This window comes from Colletotrichum siamense, assembly GCF_013390195.1.
Source record: "Colletotrichum siamense strain Cg363 chromosome Unknown KSG_Cg363_contig06, whole genome shotgun sequence".
Taxonomy (NCBI): domain Eukaryota; kingdom Fungi; phylum Ascomycota; class Sordariomycetes; order Glomerellales; family Glomerellaceae; genus Colletotrichum; species Colletotrichum siamense.
The window spans coordinates 3,998,294-4,016,617 of NW_023501019.1; the positions used below are offsets into that span (position 1 = coordinate 3,998,294).

The 18,324-nt window shown below is 53.0% G+C and overlaps 5 protein-coding genes across 5 annotated transcripts; 4 read left to right on the forward strand and 1 right to left on the reverse strand.

The window, feature by feature from the left end:
- Positions 1-423: 423 nt before the first annotated feature.
- Positions 424-4,324, reverse strand: CGCS363_v010054 (Vegetative incompatibility protein HET-E-1; the record flags this gene model as incomplete). The annotated part of the gene is made up of 2 exons (XM_036641903.1): positions 424-3,212; positions 3,259-4,324. 2 exons carry the CDS (start codon positions 4,322-4,324, stop codon positions 424-426), a joined length of 3,855 nt encoding a protein of 1,284 aa, XP_036493452.1.
- Positions 4,325-5,903: 1,579 nt separating this feature from the next.
- On the forward strand, positions 5,904-7,538 carry CGCS363_v010055 (putative transporter; the record flags this gene model as incomplete). Its single annotated transcript, XM_036641904.1, has 3 exons — positions 5,904-6,084; positions 6,145-6,848; positions 6,897-7,538. The coding sequence occupies 3 exons, from the start codon at positions 5,904-5,906 to the stop codon at positions 7,536-7,538; spliced, it is 1,527 nt and encodes a 508-aa protein (XP_036493453.1).
- A 1,224-nt stretch (positions 7,539-8,762) lies between these two features.
- CGCS363_v010056 (Dihydrolipoyllysine-residue succinyltransferase component of 2-oxoglutarate dehydrogenase complex) lies at positions 8,763-10,209 on the forward strand (the record flags this gene model as incomplete). Its single annotated transcript, XM_036641905.1, has 2 exons — positions 8,763-9,851; positions 9,910-10,209. 2 exons carry the CDS (start codon positions 8,763-8,765, stop codon positions 10,207-10,209), a joined length of 1,389 nt encoding a protein of 462 aa, XP_036493454.1.
- An 879-nt stretch (positions 10,210-11,088) lies between these two features.
- CGCS363_v010057 (2-oxoglutarate dehydrogenase) lies at positions 11,089-14,314 on the forward strand (the record flags this gene model as incomplete). The annotated part of the gene is made up of 3 exons (XM_036641906.1): positions 11,089-11,313; positions 11,376-13,743; positions 13,797-14,314. The coding sequence occupies 3 exons, from the start codon at positions 11,089-11,091 to the stop codon at positions 14,312-14,314; spliced, it is 3,111 nt and encodes a 1,036-aa protein (XP_036493174.1).
- A 541-nt stretch (positions 14,315-14,855) lies between these two features.
- On the forward strand, positions 14,856-17,660 carry CGCS363_v010058 (uncharacterized protein; the record flags this gene model as incomplete). The annotated part of the gene is made up of 3 exons (XM_036641907.1): positions 14,856-15,166; positions 15,361-16,693; positions 17,415-17,660. 3 exons carry the CDS (start codon positions 14,856-14,858, stop codon positions 17,658-17,660), a joined length of 1,890 nt encoding a protein of 629 aa, XP_036493446.1.
- Between the last annotated feature and the right edge of the window lie 664 nt (positions 17,661-18,324).

Here is an 18,324-nt window from a genome sequence, read left to right on the forward strand (position 1 = left end):
AACTCCACAGAGGTAGCTCCAGAGAACCTTATTGCGACGCAGACCGGATCTCTCGTAACGACCTGTTGGTGCTCACTCGCTCAAACTCGGCCAGATTATAATATGGGAAAGCCCTCTACGAAATGTTATGAAAATTGAAGAAATGTGACGTCGTTTCAAGCGAAAAGCAAACAGCGTTGCGTCACAGGTAATGGTAAAACCATTACATCTGTATAAGGTAGCTAGGGACTTTACATCCAGAAGATAATACACACCACTCTGGTCGTTTTGATTTTATGCAGTTTACTTGATGATGATGATGTAGTAAACATTTTCCCATGTTCCGCTTCATGTGATCGTGGAAATACTACAGCTCCTCCCATTGTCAGTTCCAGTGGTGGCTCACTGCTATTTCTATTCGCCTACCAATTCTTTCAGGTGGCATCAGAGCCAGCCTGCCCTAAGAATTTCCAGCAGCAGCTGGGGATTCCCTTTTGCGGCCGCAACAACTTTTTGCTTGATATTTACCACGGCCTCCGAACTCTGTAGTAGAAGATCCAGTTGTCCCTCATTCCTCCCATGCACAGACACAACTATAGTACCAGCTTCCATGATCTCATCATCGTCTAGTAATATGACCAAAGCATCGTTGAAAAATGCAGACCCTGCTGTTAGCATAATAATCTCTAACGAGATTAGTACAACCACATCGCCATATCTCTTGATCAGAGAAGTCATGATGTCGTCTCCGTTAGAATCATTCTCAGCTACAGCAAGAATGAGTTTCGCTGTAACTTCGAATGCCCCATCGTATTCGTCCAAGACGAATTCCATCGTCTTCACCGACCCATGCTGAGCTGCAGCCATAACAACATCCCGACTTATCTTCACCTCATCCTTGCGCTTCTCCATTAAAAACTCCATGACTTCTATCCCACACTTTTTGTTCTTAGCTGCATTGATGATAGTCCTTTGCGTGATCTCAATCTCGTCCCCACGCTTCTCCAGGAGCAATTTCAAAGTCTCCATTCCACAGGCTCCAAGCGCTGCACTCTCAACAACTGACGACGTAACACTTGAATGATCCTCGTTTCTTTCCAAAAAGAGACGAGTGAGTTTCCCTCCCAAAACAGGATTTGCAACTGCGCATTCTAACATGTCCTCCGTAGTGATGAATGCGTGTCCGAGCTGCTGCATTAACAAGATTACACTGTCCTCTCGGCTAGAAGGGTATGTTCCTGCAATTTTGATAACCTCCTTCGTGATCTTAATTCCCTCACCGTAGTCTCTTATCAGATCTTCCATGGAGTATCTGTAGAATTCCTTGCGTGCAGTTGAAATCAAAAATTCAACAGGGAATCGATTCCCGATGCCGATGAGATATTTTGCTATCTCGGAATGTCCTCCAACCACAGCAGCTACGAGAGCTGTCTGAAAGAAACCACCTCCAGTATCGCAATCGGCATCATAGCGAACTAGTGCTTGAACAAGTTCGCAATGGCCCGCTGCAGCTGCAGCCTTGATTGGCGTACCGAAAAATCCTCCTTCCGAGTTGACATCAATCTTATCTTCCTTGACAATGCACTCAACTACCTTCAGCAGACCGAAGCAGCTTGCAAGTGTGAGATCTGTACAATCCCATAGGTGTTGCCGATAATCCCCACCGCCGTAGCCTCCCCCTGAATACCTGGCCCACACCGGTGCTACTCCGAATGCGGTACGGCACAGTTCACGAGCAGCTTGAGCATATTGGTTTCTTGTTAGAGTATCCTGAGAGTTGTAGTGTAGTATCCAGTTGCGAGCAGCGTATCGCATGAAACGTGGCGCCAGATGGTGAAACTCCGCGGCCGACCAGTGGATCGGGGCTAGTTCGTGCAATGATAACACACGAATGCATGAGATAGACATCTTTCCGTGTGCAAAATTCATGTCAAAGCTTCCCTTCCAAGTGCTTGGTGGTTCAGTTTTCGTGGTGAGAAATTCACGCGCCGTTTGGTGAATGAACGAAACTTTCTCCTCGAAGACATTGATGAATAGGCCACAAAGGTTTTTCACCGTAGTTTTAAGACCGTCACTGGGCCACATGTCATCCTCGAACGCTTCAAAATTTCTGAAGTTCCTTTCCTGTGCAGTGAGGGCGTAATTAACCTCTTCGAGACTCAGAGGGCGTGTGGCAGTAAGAATAATGCTGAGAAGGCATTTTGCCTGCTCCTGGTTCTGGCTGCGGCTAAGAATCCTCTCGTAAGCATCATCGACGGAAGATGGAAGACGCGATAGCAGTGTCTGTATGCTCGAGGGCTTGCGGTATGCGCTTCGCTTTTCGTCAATGATACTGAGAGTAAGATGGAGCCAAAGATAAGTGCGGTTCTCCATAGCCTTAAGCCGATCTGAAATGGCCTGGCGGTGTTCTTCTCGGAAATCTTTCCCGAACTCGCTGACCTTGTGATCAATCACAAGGTCAATCTCCCGGTGAATCTCCTCAGACTTATCATCGCCGTCGAATCGAATATACGATTTCGCAGTAGCGATTTTGTCAAACGACACTTCCAGATCATCATATGGCCGGCTTGTGATGAGAAACTTGAGCCTCAATGATGAGTAATATACCTTACCGACGGAGTCGAGCGCTTGAAGTATCTCCCGACGGCCTTGCGCACTGCATTCGTCTAAAGCATCGAGCACACAGACAATTTCGCGAGATTTAAAATGACTCGCGCAATCAACTAAGATCTTCCAGAGCTGGTGAAAGTTACTTCGCAGCGTGTCTCCATAGTTCTTGAAAGCACTATCCGCCTTGCAGATTAATGAATCAGTTTGTTGTTGGGTAAACAGTTGATGCAAGATTGCGGACAATGCGTCGTAACTGTTGATGCGGCGCTCGTCACCGTCTTTGAAAAAGAAGTAGCAGATCGTTGGGTTTTCAGGGCATGCGGAAAGCCGCCCATCGTCAATCAGAGCTCGTGCTAGCACGGACTTCCCACAGCCAGGACCTGCAGAGACCCAGATGATACTTGATCCAGCGCTTTGGAGCCACTTGTGATACTTTCGGTCCTTGAGAAACCACTCGCACGTGCCACGGACATTCTTCACGTTGAAGTTCTTGTGTGCTTCATGGTCTGTGGCAAGTAATCCCAGAAGCTTTCTATGGTGCTCATCATGTTCTCGTTCGTCTGGCCAGTTTTCCGATTGTGTTTGCCGGTTACTGCCTGAGATGATAGCATACCTAGCGAGGGCTGCACCTTGTCAGCGAGTTCAGTGGACTTCAAATGAATTGCTTACATCTCTTTGATTTGTCTGTGTATGGGTAAGCTTCCAGGATAGCCTTTGTTGCGGAGGCTGCCCTTGCTGCGGCGAAATTCTGGTAGTTCTTGTTTTTATGACTGTCTGCGTAGTCACAGACTGCCTTGACGATGATGCAAGGGAATTGGTTCCAAATACCGGCTCCCTCCATTTCAAAGGCAACGAGGTCTTGCTCCCTAGCAATCCTGTCACGATCCAACCCGGACTTCATAACAGTGTCGCCTGTTCCAAGACGACCAACGATCACACGAAGCTCAGGCTCTGCCCCGTGGTCACGTTCCAAATCTTGAGGATTGCGCTTCCCGAAGCGACTCCTAGGCATGAGATATGACGAATCACACTGGAGCTCTTCGCAAGAAGCCTGCATTGCTTCGTCACACGCCCCAAGCTCGCTGCATCCACAGTGACCAGAACGATGGTGTCTATGGAGATATCCCGGCTCAAAAAGGCGATCTTCATATGTCGCAGGACGTTGATATACTCCTCCTTCCTGGGTTGTCCTAGCTTGAATGTCCAGAAGGACCTGGCTCGTTCGGTGCTGCAAAATGCTGCGCCCTGACTTTGTCGCGAAAACGGCAGTCAGGGAGCGAACACTCTCGTGGGGCCTCCCAAGGCTGTCCTCGATTGTATCTTTTGTGGCGAACTTGTCCGCATAAAGTCGTCCCAGGTCATATTGCACGATGCTTCTGCTGATGACCACGTCTCCAAGCAGAAGTTCCGTGTCGGTCCCGACTCCTGGCACCCCTCCACAAATTCCAGTTAAGATAGCTAGCTCGATTCCATTGAAGCTCGATCGGAGATTAGCCGCTGCGCTTGCGGCGTTGACTTTGCCCATGCCCGGGAGAAGAAGTAGGACGGTATTGCGGTTTGCGATACGGCCGATCTTATATTTGTTATAGTCTCCGGGTGCATTTCCCAGCTGAATCTCAGCTCCGTCCCAGATCTCGTCAAATATGAAGGTCACAGCGTCGTACTCGCAGCCTACCGCACAAATGACTGCGATCTGGAAGTCCTCGCGACGGAGAGTCTGAGCTTGACGCACCATACTGGTTCATTGGAGGTCTGTCGCCGTCAGAGACGTTTGCCTCACAGGAAGCACGGTGGTCATATGGTCATGGAGGAATAATGTGTGGGATGCAATGCCACGTCCGTTTGCCCGACTCTGCGTGTGACAGGAAATCAGGCTGGCGCTTCACCAGAGACCGCCATTGGTCATGTGAATATGCGTTGTTTCTTTGCCCCACAGCTTCTGCATGATCGCTGCTTCCACTGGTCTGACTATTCTGGCGGCACGGTATGTTGATTTTCCGGCACCGGTTACTGCAAGACCTAGCATTCCTTTACCTTTGCCGGAGTATCTTTTCATTCTGCGCGAATCGCTTCCTTACTTATGTCCATACGCTGCTTGGGCTTCATGCATGATACTTTTGATCATCACTAGAGCTTCAAAGATTGAGCCACTATCAGTCTGCTAGCGAAAGTGAGTCACGTGCTTCTGGTACATCCCTAGCTTATGACTCCGGATCTTCGATGGCTAAGGATTCAATTGGATTGGGTACAAGATAGTATTTCATCGAGCTGCGTTTCACAAGCCTAGGTGCTAGATCATTCAGATCCTCGTTGAGTACCCGTATGACCATGTCATTAACGACGTCATGTCATTAACAACGTCCGTCACTGTGATTGTCTGCCATAGTTGCAGACGCTGACGGAAGGCTTTACGGGCTTGTCTCCCCTTCGTTAGTTCAGCAGCAGCAAAGATCCCGGTATTCAAGGTCAGAAGGCTCGGAAATGGTTTCAGGTGTTCTGGAGTGTACTTAGCCATGAATGATCCATGCAACAATGGTTTGGGTGAAAGTCATGTATCTTCACAGCTTTCAAGTGGATGCTCGTTTGCACTATGTTTATGCCAGACAATCTGGGATTAGTACGATTATAAAAGGCTCCCGGCCTTGAGAACGTAATTCTGAATTAGTTGGGGATGTTGACGTTGCATTGACGCTGCACGATGGTGTTCTCAGGTATCTTCCAGACTGTTCACCATGGCTCACACTGCTCAGCGGGCTTGAGCTCATCCTAGGTATGAGTTCGCATTCGTTCGCTTAAGACGTGGGGACAAGGGATACGCCACTACGACAAAATGTGTTGCCACTCTCGTTGTAGCTCCTGACACCTCGGATATCATGACCGAAAACAGCCACGTACCATGGAATAGCTTCGGCTTCAACAAGCGACACCAATCTCCAGACTTCCTCCACACTTACCCTAGAAGAAACAAGCGACGAAGACTCATGCCAGTTCTTGGCTAGTTCCGTGGGCGCGGCTACTTCCCCGGATGTGCGGAGAGACCTGGGGCAACCCCCCGCGTTGTACAGATCCGGGGTTTAGGGGTCTCTGCGCATACCAAGTTGCCGTTTTGTCTATGACCCGCTCGACAACTCCATCAGGTATATAACAGGCCCAGCTCTTTCAAACTCGGAGTTTTGGTCTTCACACCTCCCAGGTTTCGTTGGTGAGGACGTCGTTAAAACTTTCCACAAGCCGCGCACCCTGAAGTCCACAACCCACCGTATTAGACAACCTTGTGAAACAACATCAATTCGAAACTTCACCGTAACAAAACAATGGCAACCAAGCCGGACGATGCTCAGCTCGCCCCAACGGCTGAGGAGCTTGAGATGACGAAGAAACAAGATGAAGAGCACGTTGCGTTTGAGCAAATCAGCCCTGAAGAGGAGCGCGCTCTCGTGCGGAAGCTCGACAGAGTTCTGATGCCTCTGATGGCTTTCGTCTATTTCTTCCAATGTATTGCGCCCTTTGGCAACTACGTTCTCTGCCATTCTTGCTAACAACGAGTTTCAACAGACCTCGACAAACAATCCATCAACTACGCCTCCGTCTTCGGCCTCCGCAAAGACCTCCGCCTCACAGGACAGGACTTCTCCTGGGTCATCTCCCTCTTCTACTTCGGCCAGCTGTGCTCCGAGTACCCGGCCGCCTACCTCATGTCCCGGCTCCCCATCACCCTCTTCGTCGGCGTGACAATCATCATCTGGGGCGGCGTCGAAATGACGCTCGGCGCAACCCGCGACTTCCACACCCTCGCCGCCGCGCGCTTCTTCCTCGGCTTCGCGGAGGGCGCCGTCTCCCCGGCCTTCATCATCATCACGTCCAACTGGTACCGCCGCCGCGAGCACCCGATCCGCGTGGCCACGTGGGTGTCCATGTCGGGCGTGAGCCAGATTCTCGGCGCGCTGATGATGTACGGCATCGGCGGCGCGAAGGAGATGGTTATCGAGAAGTGGAGGGCGATGTTTTTGCTTAGTGGTGGGTTGACGGCGGCGTGTGGTATGGTGTTTTGCGTGATGATGCCGAGGGATACGACGACGGCGTGGTTTTTGAATGAGAGGGAGAGGAAGGTGGCGACGTTGCGGTTGGCGGTTGACCGTGGGACGAGGGATCGCGCGGAGTTTAATTCGAAACAGATGACGGAGGCGCTGAAGCAGCCGATGGTGTGGATGTATTTCATGATGGCGCTTTGCATCACGTTGACAACTCCGATTCTGAAGGTACGTTTTGTGGGGTTTGGACGAAGACTTGAGGCTGACTTTGAACAGTTTTCGTCACTTGTGGTCAACGGATTTGGATACTCACCTTTCCAGACCATGCTGGTTGGCCTCCCCGGTGGTGCCATCAGCTTCGTCACGATCTGGGTGGCCGCCCTTGTGCCAAGGTTTTTTCCTGGCACCCGAGTCTACACCTCCATGAGTCTGTGTTTGGTCCCTTTGCTAGGTTCTACGATGCTGCTCGCGCTTCCGGCGAAAGGCTATGAATGGGGCATCGTGGCGAGCACCTGGCTTGCCGCCTGCTGCAGCTCGCTCCTCAGCTCGTCGGCGGCCATGATGGCATCAAACGTTAAGGGTAACACCAAGAAGAGCGTGGTCAGCGCGGGTTTCTTCATCGTGTACTGCATCGGATGTATCGTCTCGCCGCAGGCGTGGACGGAGTCGGACGCGCCAAGGTACACCAAGGGCTGCATCCTTAGTATCGCCAGCTGGGTCGCGTTGATCGTGACGTACGCGGTGTACGGGTTCGCGATCAAGAAGGAGAATGCCAAGAGGGATAGGCTTGCTGGTGAGGGGCGCTATGAGTACATGGTTGGCGGACATGATGGAGGGGAACAGGCGGTGCAAATGGGTGTCGCTGTTGATTCGGACTTGACGGACGTGCAGGACAAGGCGTTTAGGTATAACCTATAAACTCCCTGCTGCAAGCTGAGAAGACCAAGCCTCCAACATTTAGTTTTAGGAGAAATGACCCTCGTGTTCCCTTAGGAGCAAATCAGAGTTGGCTTGTTCGCAATTGGTCACTATTTCGGTTTCTGTTCTTGTTTGTGTCTTTTCACAACATTGGGAGAAAGAATTGTTCCTGGTGTTGAAGTGAGAATTTAGCCGCCTGACGCAGATACTAATACTTCAACGGCGCGTAGGGATCTGGTGAGAAGATGGTCCAAAAGAATGTGCTTATAAATACTACCCAGACAGCGGAGGTATCTGTCTGGATTCCATGCTGGGCAACAACGACGCCTTCCTTGGCGCAGATATGATGAAGTTGTTCAGCGTCGCGGTCAAGTTCGTGTTGATCAGACCAATTCGTCAAATCGGATGCATCCGATGCAGCCACGAAAAAGTAAGCGTCGGATGTTGCGGCCGAAACCCCATTTTGACCAAAAACGTGCTGAGGACCCGCTGATGATCGATGACTAAGACGCGCAAACCCCACCGCGTACAAACGATTTACCGAAGATAAACAACAACAGGGGCGATCAGCTTAGGGGTCGGAGGGTAAGAAGCCGTCTGGCCGGGTACAGTGTAGGGGATGAGTAAGAGAAGCCGAAAACCCCTGCAGGTCGGCGGGCGTGAAGACGGGGCGGTACGTACCCTGCCTCCGGCCGCTGTCAAAATCTCGGAAGCGAAAGGGCGATTGGCCAATGACGCAACGTCTTTTGAAAGCAGGGACCAGCCGGCGCCACGGAGCTTCCGATTTCTTCCCACAACGGCGGGCTGCTTTAAGGAAATCGACATTCTTGAAGTAGACAGAGAGAGAATAGGAGTAAAAGATGGGAATGGTATCTATGGATGATTTTATTTAATGGTGTAGAAAATGTAGAGTTGATTCGTGAAATGATAGAGGCTGCATTTGTGATCACAAGGACCTTCTAAGCTTGGCACTGCTATGTTTAGCAGGGTCACCAGGCCCCAAAACAGTTCAAGTAGGAAGGAGCTACCCCCAGTAAAGCGGCGGCGCATTCTGTCACCCGTCACGGCAGAGCTCTTTGCCCAATTTTGCCTCGCCAATTTTGCTTCGTTTCCAGACCCTCTTGTTCGCAACACAGTCACCAACTCGTTCAACACCTCTCCCAAGCCGCCCTTCGATGCACCCCTGATCTTGAGGAGTCGCTCATTCAACCTTCAACCTCCAAGATGATGCGCTCCCAGCTCCAGACCGCCGGCCGCCTGGCCAGGCCCTCCACGACGTCGAGAATCGCCGGCGCAGCCCGCCTTCACATCTCCCCCAACGTCGCCTCAAAAACGACCGCCGCCCGATCCATCGCCACGAGAACGATACCCCGAGCTTCCTACCCTGCTCTGACCTCGTCGCAATACCGCTCCTTCTCCTCCACCCGCATTCAGCATGGCGAGATGACCATCGTCGTCCCTCCCATGGCCGAGTCCATCACCGAGGGCACCATTGCCTCTCTGTCGAAGCAGGTCGGCGACCGTGTCGAGGTCGATGAGGAGGTCGCTAGCATCGAGACCGACAAGATCGACGTTGCCGTCAACGCCTCTGAGGAGGGAACCATTGTCGAGCTCTTCGTCGCTGAGGGCGACACCGTCGAGGTTGGACAGAAGCTCGCGCGCGTTGAGACTGGCGCCGCCCCTGAGGGCGAGAAGCCTGCGCCCAAGAAGGAGGAGTCCAAGCCCGAGGCCAGCAAGCCTGACGAGTCCTCCGAGCCCGCTCCCGCTCCCGCCCAGGAGCAGAAGAAGGAGCCCGAGGCTCCCAAGAAGGAGGAGAGCAAGCCCGCTCCCGCTCCCAAGCAGGAGAAGAAGCCCGCCGAGGCTGCTCCCGCTCCCCAGGCTGCCCCCTTCGGCGCCGCCGGCCTCTTCTCCCGCGGCGAGCGTGTTGAGAAGATGACGCGCATGCGCAAGACCATCGCCGCCAAGCTCAAGCAGTCCCAGAATATGACCGCTTCCCTGACCACCATCAACGAGGTCGACATGTCCGCCCTAATGGAGTGGCGTGCGCGCAACAAGGAGGACGTCATGAAGCGCCACGGCGTCAGGCTGGGATACATGGGTGCCTTCACCAAGGCCACCTGCCTGGCTGCCCAGCAGGTCCCCCAGCTCAACGCCTCTATCGACACCGATAAGGAGGTCATCACCTACCGTGACTACGTCGACATCAGCATCGCCGTGTCTGCCCCCAAGGGTCTGATCACCCCTGTGCTGCGCAACGTCGAGAGCCTCGACATTATCGGCATTGAGCGCGGCGTTGCTGAGCTCGCTGCCAAGGTAAGCCCCCGGCACTCACACTTGTTAACATGACAAGATGCTAAGACCATGACTACAGGCTCGCGACGGCAAGCTCACCATGCCCGACCTCGAGGGCGGCAACTTCTCCATCTCCAACCCCGGCATCTTCGGCTCCCTCTTCGGCACCCCCGTCATCAACTACCCCCAGGCCGCCGTCTTCAACATGAACGGAATCAAGGAGCGCCCCGTCGTCGTCAACGGCAAGCTCGAGATCCGCCCCATGATGTACATCACCGTCACCTACGACCACCGCCTCATTGACGGCCGCGAGGCCGTAACCTTCTTGAACGTCGTCAAGAGCTACATCGAGGACCCCGCCAGACTTCTCCTGGCCTAATCTGCTGCGTATAGAAGCCTGGGGAGTAGGTACATAGCACAACAGCTGGTGAGGGGAGGCTGGCTGGCTACGCGTCCCGTGTTATATCTGTAAACTTTTCTTTGTACCTGGGCGGGATGGCATTGCCTGGCATTGGCATCGGAGAGGCGTACACTGCTGCATCATAGAAGGTCTGGTCGTAGATAATTGGAAGAATCCAATGCCCAGCGTTGTCCTGGTTCAGGCCCATTTCGATTTCTAAGCTGCACCATCCACATGCCTCTGCTGTTGAAGAATGTGCTGCCAACTCCAATCCCCCCACATGTATGCCAAGTAAATGTTGGGGTCATTCTTCAATGCGGGGAGGTTTTGCGCCTCAACTTGACTTGCACCCTCCGCCTCCACGCCGGTCGCTGTCCTGGCTGGTACTGCGGGAATTGGTCCCAGTGGACCGCCAGTCTCGGCTCCAACATCCGGGGACCACATCTTACACCCGCATCAGCCAGCCCACCAGTCTTTCAGCGATTGATAACTCCTGCCGATTAATGCATGGGAAAGTATGACAGCTAGAGCGTAATGACAAACTTGTCAAATTCGCATGCAGTCTCGGTCACTAACATTTCAAGTAGCCGACCTCGGTCTGTTTATGACCCGCCCCGCGAAATGTCACTGCCGTTTCTGAGAGCCAGATCTTTCCCGGCGAGCAGCAGCATCTCCCAACCTCGGTGTTGAAGCTTGCGAATGCTTTCTCGTCCATCTATGGGACTACCATACTACTGACATCTGTTCGACTTGGAGATCAAGCCTTGATTCCCCATGACATTGGGCAAAAGAAGGCTCCAAAATTCTTTAGGAACCCTGACGGATTTCCTAACTTGCACAATTTGAGCATTGTTGATCATGCTCCGGTCACTCAGAGCTGCCTCACGATGCGAGGCCGTAAAGGCGTTCGCAACACCTCAAATTTCAACCTCAGCACGCGCCAGGCGCCATCACCCGTCGCAGACGAGCTTCGTCCCCAAGTTACAGCAAGCATGCTTTTCCAGCGGAGCCTGCGCCCTATCGCCGGTGAAGGGCAGGTCATATGCCACGGCAGCGGAAGCGGTTGATCTTAGAGCGCCTCCTGTAAGTCCTTACCCCGATCTCATTGTATCGTCCGGCTTTGTTGACAAGAGTCTGTCTGTTAGAGTCCCATCGACTCCTTCTTACAAGGTGGGGCGGCAAACTACGTCGACGAGATGTATCTAGCATGGAAGGCCAACCCCAAAGATGTTCACGTCTCCTGGCAGACTTACTTCCGCAACATGGAAGACCCCACGGTACCGTCCACACAAGCCTTCAGACCCCCGCCAGGCTTGATGTCAAGTCGGTACACAGAAGAGGCGCCGGTCATCAGCGTAGCAGAAACAAGCGATGCGGTGTACTACCTCAAAGCCCAAAACATCGTACGCGCGTTCCAAGAATACGGCCACACCAAAGCAAAGATCAACCCTCTGGAAAACGTCAGCAATTCCAGAGTTCAAGCCCACCCCGACCTACCCGGCTCCTCAAACCTCAGCAAGTATGGCTTCACCACAGCAGACCTCGACCGCGAAATCCCTCTCGGACCAGACCTCTTCCCCCACCTCGCCAGAACCGCCAAAACCATGCCCCTCCGCGACATCATCGCCACCTGCGAGCAGATCTACTCCGGCTCCTTCGGCGTCGAGTACCACCACATCTCTGACCCCGCCAAACGCGCCTGGATCCGTCAACGAGTCGAGACATACCACGCCTCCACTCCCTCCCCTGCCGAGAAGCAGCGCATCCTCGACACCCTCATCTGGGCGACCTCCCTCGAGCGCTTCCTCGCGACCAAGTTCCCCAACGAGAAGCGCTTCGGCCTCGACGGCGCGGAGGGCCTTGCTCCAGGCCTCGCGGCGCTGATGGATCGCTGCGCTGATGTCCACGGCGTAAGGGACATCGTCATCGGGAGCTGCCACCGCGGGCGGATGAACATGATGAGCACCGTCTACGGGAAGGACTTCGAGACACTGTTTCGGCAGTTTGCGGGCACGGAGAAGTTTGATGTGGAGGGCGGGCAGACGGGTGATGTGAAGTATCACTTCGGAATGGAGGGCGAGAGGGCGACGGCGGGTGGGGGTGTGGTCGGGGTCGAGATGCTGCCTAACCCGTCGCATCTCGAGGCCGTTGATCCCGTTGCGCAGGGTAAGGCGAAGGCTGTGCAGGAGATCAAGGGGGATGTGGACCAGTCCAAGGTCATGTTCATGGCACTACACGGGGACGCAGCCTTCTCCGGGCAAGGGCCGGTGTACGAGACGCTGAATCTCTCGGGTTTGAAGGGGTACGAAGTCGGCGGAACGGTGCGGCTCATGGTGAACAACCAAATCGGCTTCACCACAGACTCTCCCGACTCCCGGTCGACGTCGTACTGCTCCGACCTGGCCAAGTACATCGAAGCCCCAATCTTCCACGTCAACGGGGACGACCCGGAGGCGGTCGTGTTCCTGTGCAAGCTCGCCGCCGACTGGCGGGCCGAGTTCCGGTCCGACATCGTCATCGACGTCAACTGCTACCGGCGCTTTGGGCACAACGAGATCGACCAGGCGAGCTTCACGCAGCCGGAGATGTACAAGCGGATTGCGGCGCAGCCGGCGTTGCTGGAGAAGTACGTTGAGAAGCTAGTTGGCGAGGGGACGATGCAGGCGGAGGTGGTGGAGGAGCAGAAGAGGTGGGTTTGGGAGCAGTTGGAGGAGAAATTGGCGAGGAGCAAACTGCCTGCTGAAGATCTAAAGACGGGAGAAAAGCTCACCTCTGAGCCTTCGTCAACATCGACGGCAGTGAGCGAGGCAACTTTGTCAACCATCGCCGAGGCAATCACCAGCGTGCCAGAAGGCTTCAACCTCCACCGCAACCTCCAACGCATCCTCGCCGCCAAAAAGCAAGCCTTCGACGCCGGAACCGTCGACTGGTCCACCGCAGAAGCACTCGCCTTCGGCTCCCTCGTCCTGGAAGGCAAGCCCGTGCGCATCAGCGGCCAAGACGTCGAGCGCGGGACCTTCTCCCAGCGCCACTCCGTCCTGCACGACCAGACCACGCACGCCAAGTACACGCCCCTGAACCATCTCCAAGACCCCCAGCCTGCGCGGTACACCGCCGTCAACTCGCCGCTGAGCGAGTTCGGCGTGCTCGGCTTCGACTACGGGTACTCCCTCGCGGCGCGGGAGTCGCTGGTCATGTGGGAGGCACAGTTTGGCGACTTTGCGAACAATGCGCAGGTTGTGATTGACCAGTTCATCGCTTCGGGCGAGGCGAAGTGGTTGTTGAAGAGCGGGCTTGTGATGTCGTTGCCGCATGGGTATGATGGGCAGGGCCCGGAGCATTCGTCGGCGAGGCTGGGCAGGTTTTTGGAGCTGGGGAGCGAGGATCCGAGAGCGTGGCCTGAGGATCTGGAGAGGGCGGGGAGGGAGTGTAATGTGCGGATTGTGTATATGACGACGCCGGCAAATTTGTTTCATGCGTTGAGACGGCAGATTTATTCGCCTCACAAGAAGCGTAAGTTTACTCCATACGGCCATAAGAGGAAGATTGTACGCTAACATCTCCAGCCCTCATCATCTTCTTCTCTAAATCTCTCCTCCGCCACCCTTTGGCACGCTCATCTGTACAAGAGCTCACCGGCACATCGACCTTCCAGCCAGTCCTCTCTGACCCAGAGCACGGCAACAGTATCTTACCCCGAGAAGAAATCAGCCGTGTCATCCTCTGCAGCGGCCAAGTCTACGCCTCGCTCCATAAACACCGCGAAGCAAAGGGCATCAAGAACACAGCCATCACGCGCATCGAGGAACTACATCCCTTCCCGTGGGCTGAGGTCAAGGAGAACCTCGACTCGTACCCGAACGCGCAGACGATTGTGTGGTGTCAGGAGGAGCCGTATAACGGAGGTGCTTGGCAGTACATGCGCGATAGGCTGGAGACGGCAGCTTCAGAGTCCGAGAATCACAAGTTAAGTCGGATCGTGTACGCTGGCAGGGGGACGGGGGCGGCTGCGGCGACGGGTTCGAAGAAGGTCCATCAGGTTGAGGAGGAAAGGCTGTTAGCGGACGCGTTTGGCGATTCCTAGTACAGCCCTTCTTGAATTATGATATGTTCGTCAGTCTATCGGATCTTTTCATGGTGTGGGTGCCTAGCTCCTACCCTTGTCAGCGTAAGCAACGAAACGCCCAATAGGAAGACGGATACTGCCATGCAAATGCTCATGCATCTTTCCCTTCTTAGCCAGTGGCTTACGTCTGTCACGTCTGGTGGCGAGGTCTTTCCCAAGTTTTCAGCTCAGCCTGCTGCAGTGAGACATGGCCAAATCAAAGTAACGTGACTCAATCCGGGCCTACATGCATCGCAGAAGTGATCAAGGCTGCCCTTTCCTCTCGCGTTTCCTCCAACCTTATCAGACACATACCTCCAGGTACAAAAAGCTGCATCGCACAGAGCATAGCTCTTGTTACGCTGTCTCGTCTCCAACGGCGCCGTCTTTCTATGTTTACTTTACCTACCTTTAAGGACATTCTAAGAAAAATAAAACAGCATAACGAGAACCCTACGCATGTAGCCAACGACGGCATCCTAGTGCGGGGTTTCCAGCCTGATCATCCAACCCAATCGTCATGGATCCCTTCTCTATCACGGTTGGCGTTGTCGGCCTTATTGGAACCAGTTCGAAGATAATTACGTCGCTAAAGGGTGTCGCGGACTCTTCAAAGGGCATCGATGGACGGCTGCGTGTGCTGATCAGTGAGGTGGAAATTTTCAAGGCCATGCTGGAATCCACGCGGGCCACTCTGGATTCTGACGAAATACAGCACATACTACAAGCTACAGGTTATTTGGCCAGCCACTGGGCTAACATATCGGCCTGTATTTCTGACGGGAAAATACTTTTGGCCAATTTTGCTTCCAAGTTGGCCAAAATCGACAAGTCGGTAAATTTTCTGGACTCGGCTCGAAAAGCTCTCCGTTTGAAGTCTTCCTGGGAGGATGTAATGGCCTTTCAGAGTCAGCTGTCTAGCTGTCGAGAGACAATATCTGTCTCACTTCAAGTCGTCGTGCTGTCAGTAGTCTTTGAGCTTTTTTAGTTTTTTGTCACCAGGTGCATGCTAACGTGGATACCAGATGTACCCAAGTCCTCTCGAGAGGCATAGGTAGTAGCCCCGAATTTTGTTCTGAGGTCATGGAGCTAGTGACAACCATCCATCAAACCTCTCAGGATGTCTGTAGTCGCATGGAGGCCCTGGGTCAAAGGCAGCCCACCGACAAGACCCAAGAGCGTATGGAAAGCTTGAGAAATATGAAGAAATGCATTCGATCCTCAGCCAGAATTGCCACTACAGCTTCCTCCCTATCTTTCACGACCGAAAACACGAATTCCGTGGCTGAAGCATCGGAGTTTCACGACTTTCTCACTCAACCAAACCCGGACACCATCGCTTGGATTACGACCACCTCAAAGTTAGACCTTGTGGCTATTGACCATGCGCCATCTCTTCATTCACAGCCAGTCACCTTGCTTTCGGCACATGATCTATCAGATTCCGATGACGATATCGAGAGAGAAATTGCAACTCTTCATCTGAAGCGAGGCAGACAAGCGTTTGACGGTGACGATCTGAGTACGGCCGAGAGACTATTGCGAAAGGGACTTGATCGTCTGAAGGCGTCCAAAAGCCACAAACAGCACGTTGAGATGTATAGAGAAGGATTGAGCGATCTTGCCACGCTTTACCGACAGCAAGGGAAATGGCGTGAGACCAAAGAGATCATTAATGAGCGGCTGTCGCTTCTATCAAGAACTGCAACCGCGGACTCTACAGAGGTCTTGAAAGAGAAGCTGACCCTTGCAGAGGTCTTGCTTCAACTCGACGATTTGGTGGAAGCTCGTCTCCACGCGAGAGCCTGTATCAAGGCATATCACAAACTTGGCCTTGAAGGGCGAGAGGACTTGGAGAGGTCATTGAACATGATGATCAGGATTTGCGCTCGACAACATGACACAGATGGGGAGGAGGAATACCAGCTGGTTCTTTCCAGCCTGTTGATGTCAGAGGATGCCAGTATAGTGTTGAATCCTCCCCAAGACGAGGTGGAAGTAACAGCTGCAAGCGGCATGAGGATTCTGCCGAAGGTCGAGATTACGAAGCCGGCGTCACTCGACATACCAAACGAATATGGTGCAGCAGAAACTATGACGAGAAAGGACTCCCTGTCTAGCTGTGTGTCGGAGACAGAGCTAATGCCTCAACGCAGTTCGGCTATCCATTTGGTCGCCCCGTATGTAGACCAGAGTCCCTCAGACCTGTGTTCAAAGACGGAATCTATAGATGAGCGTGCGCTGGCTGGTGGTCATGAGTACCACACGGGCTGGTACTGGCCGTTTCTTGGAGAATATGACGAAGCGGATGAGGCGGAAACCGCACTCGAATCAACATGCCGAGAAAGCGAGGAGAATGTAGGAAGGGTGTTACCGATAGGGCTGTCGGATTACCTTGATTCTAAAAAGCTGGATCATACCGGGGGAAAGGGGCAGGGATGTGTGGATAAATTCCTCCCACCCCATCAAGTATCAGTAAGTCTGTTGAGGATATACCCTGATTGGCATGTCAATCAAAGGTAAAGATGACGGAGTTGACATTCCATCTTCAGATATCAAATCCGGAACTGGGTGTCAGGGATCGTGCTTCACTCATTCAAGAACGAACAGGCGAGTTCTCAAGACATGGATCCGATCGATCATCTTTGAAGACTGCTACGTTTGATGATACAACTGAAGTGCCCGTATCGAGTAGCAGCTCACACAAAAACACGGCTGCCGAGTGTGACCAGACCGTAATGGTCATTGACCAAGACCCCGGCGTGACCAGACCAGATATACCTGTTCCGCTACTTCCCAGAATCAGGGCTTTGTTTGTTGGCGGGACATGCAGCGGAAAGACTTCGCTTATCAGGTTCGTAACGACGAAACACCTCTTGACAGGTTTCGTACCCACATTCCATTCACGCTTCACGACCACGTACTGACGTTGCACATGAATATCATAGCCGCTATATTTATGGTTCTGAAACGCTGGCCAATGCGGTACGATGCATTTTATTTTCCGTCAACGAAATTAACACTCGAAGAATCTTGGGTGACTGAAGACTTGTGATCTGACATGATGAAAATTCAATAGAACGACTTCACCAGGGTACTCACCCCGCACTACAAGGCATGCTCGGTAGAACTAGACTCAGGAACAACGTCATTTGAGCTTGTTCTATGGGATAGTCCTGGGCCCATTAACGACCGCCTGCTTCCCGACATCGTTCAGAACATCTCGGAAGCCATAGGTTGCATAGTCTTGTGTTTTGCAGTGGACGAGCCTGAGCTAGTATCAGACATTGACACCGTGGTGAGCTCACTCCCAGATACATCCTGACTACGCCGCGGACAAGTGGGGCTTTGACCGTGTGACGTTGAATGAGCTATGGAACTTACCTTCTAAATTTGTTGTCATCACAGTGGGCACCCCGGCTACGAGAATTATTCCCACAAAAGCCACTGATACTGGCAGGTACAAAGATGGACCTGCGAATTACTGATAAAGTACATGGAATGAATGAGCCTTGTAGTAGTCGCGAGGTAAGTGGTAGTCTTGGGAACCCAAGCGAAACTCCCAAGTGAGAAGTTGCTAAGATCAGCCGCGCCACAGGGATTCCAGATTCAGGAAAGAATCGGAGCAGTCAATTACACTGACTGCTCAGCCAAGACAGGGGAGGGTGTGGAGGAACTTATGAAGGAGATAATCGTACAGAGTCTGGGATACAAACAGCGGATGAACAGCCATGGAAGAATGAAAAATATATGGAGAAGAAGTATGGGATGGTTGAGTAATAAGCCCTAAGGGGTCGAACCTCGTCTTGAAAGTAGGTAGGCAGTCGCTTCGTAGACTCCGCCGTACTTCTCCGATAGGGGATTCAAATCCAGGAAAGGATTGGAGCAGTTGGCTATGTTGACTGCTCAGTAAAGACTGGAGAGGGAGTTGACCAGCTCATGCGGGAGGTCGTCCTTCATAGCATGAAGTATCGAGGACGCATAGCTGA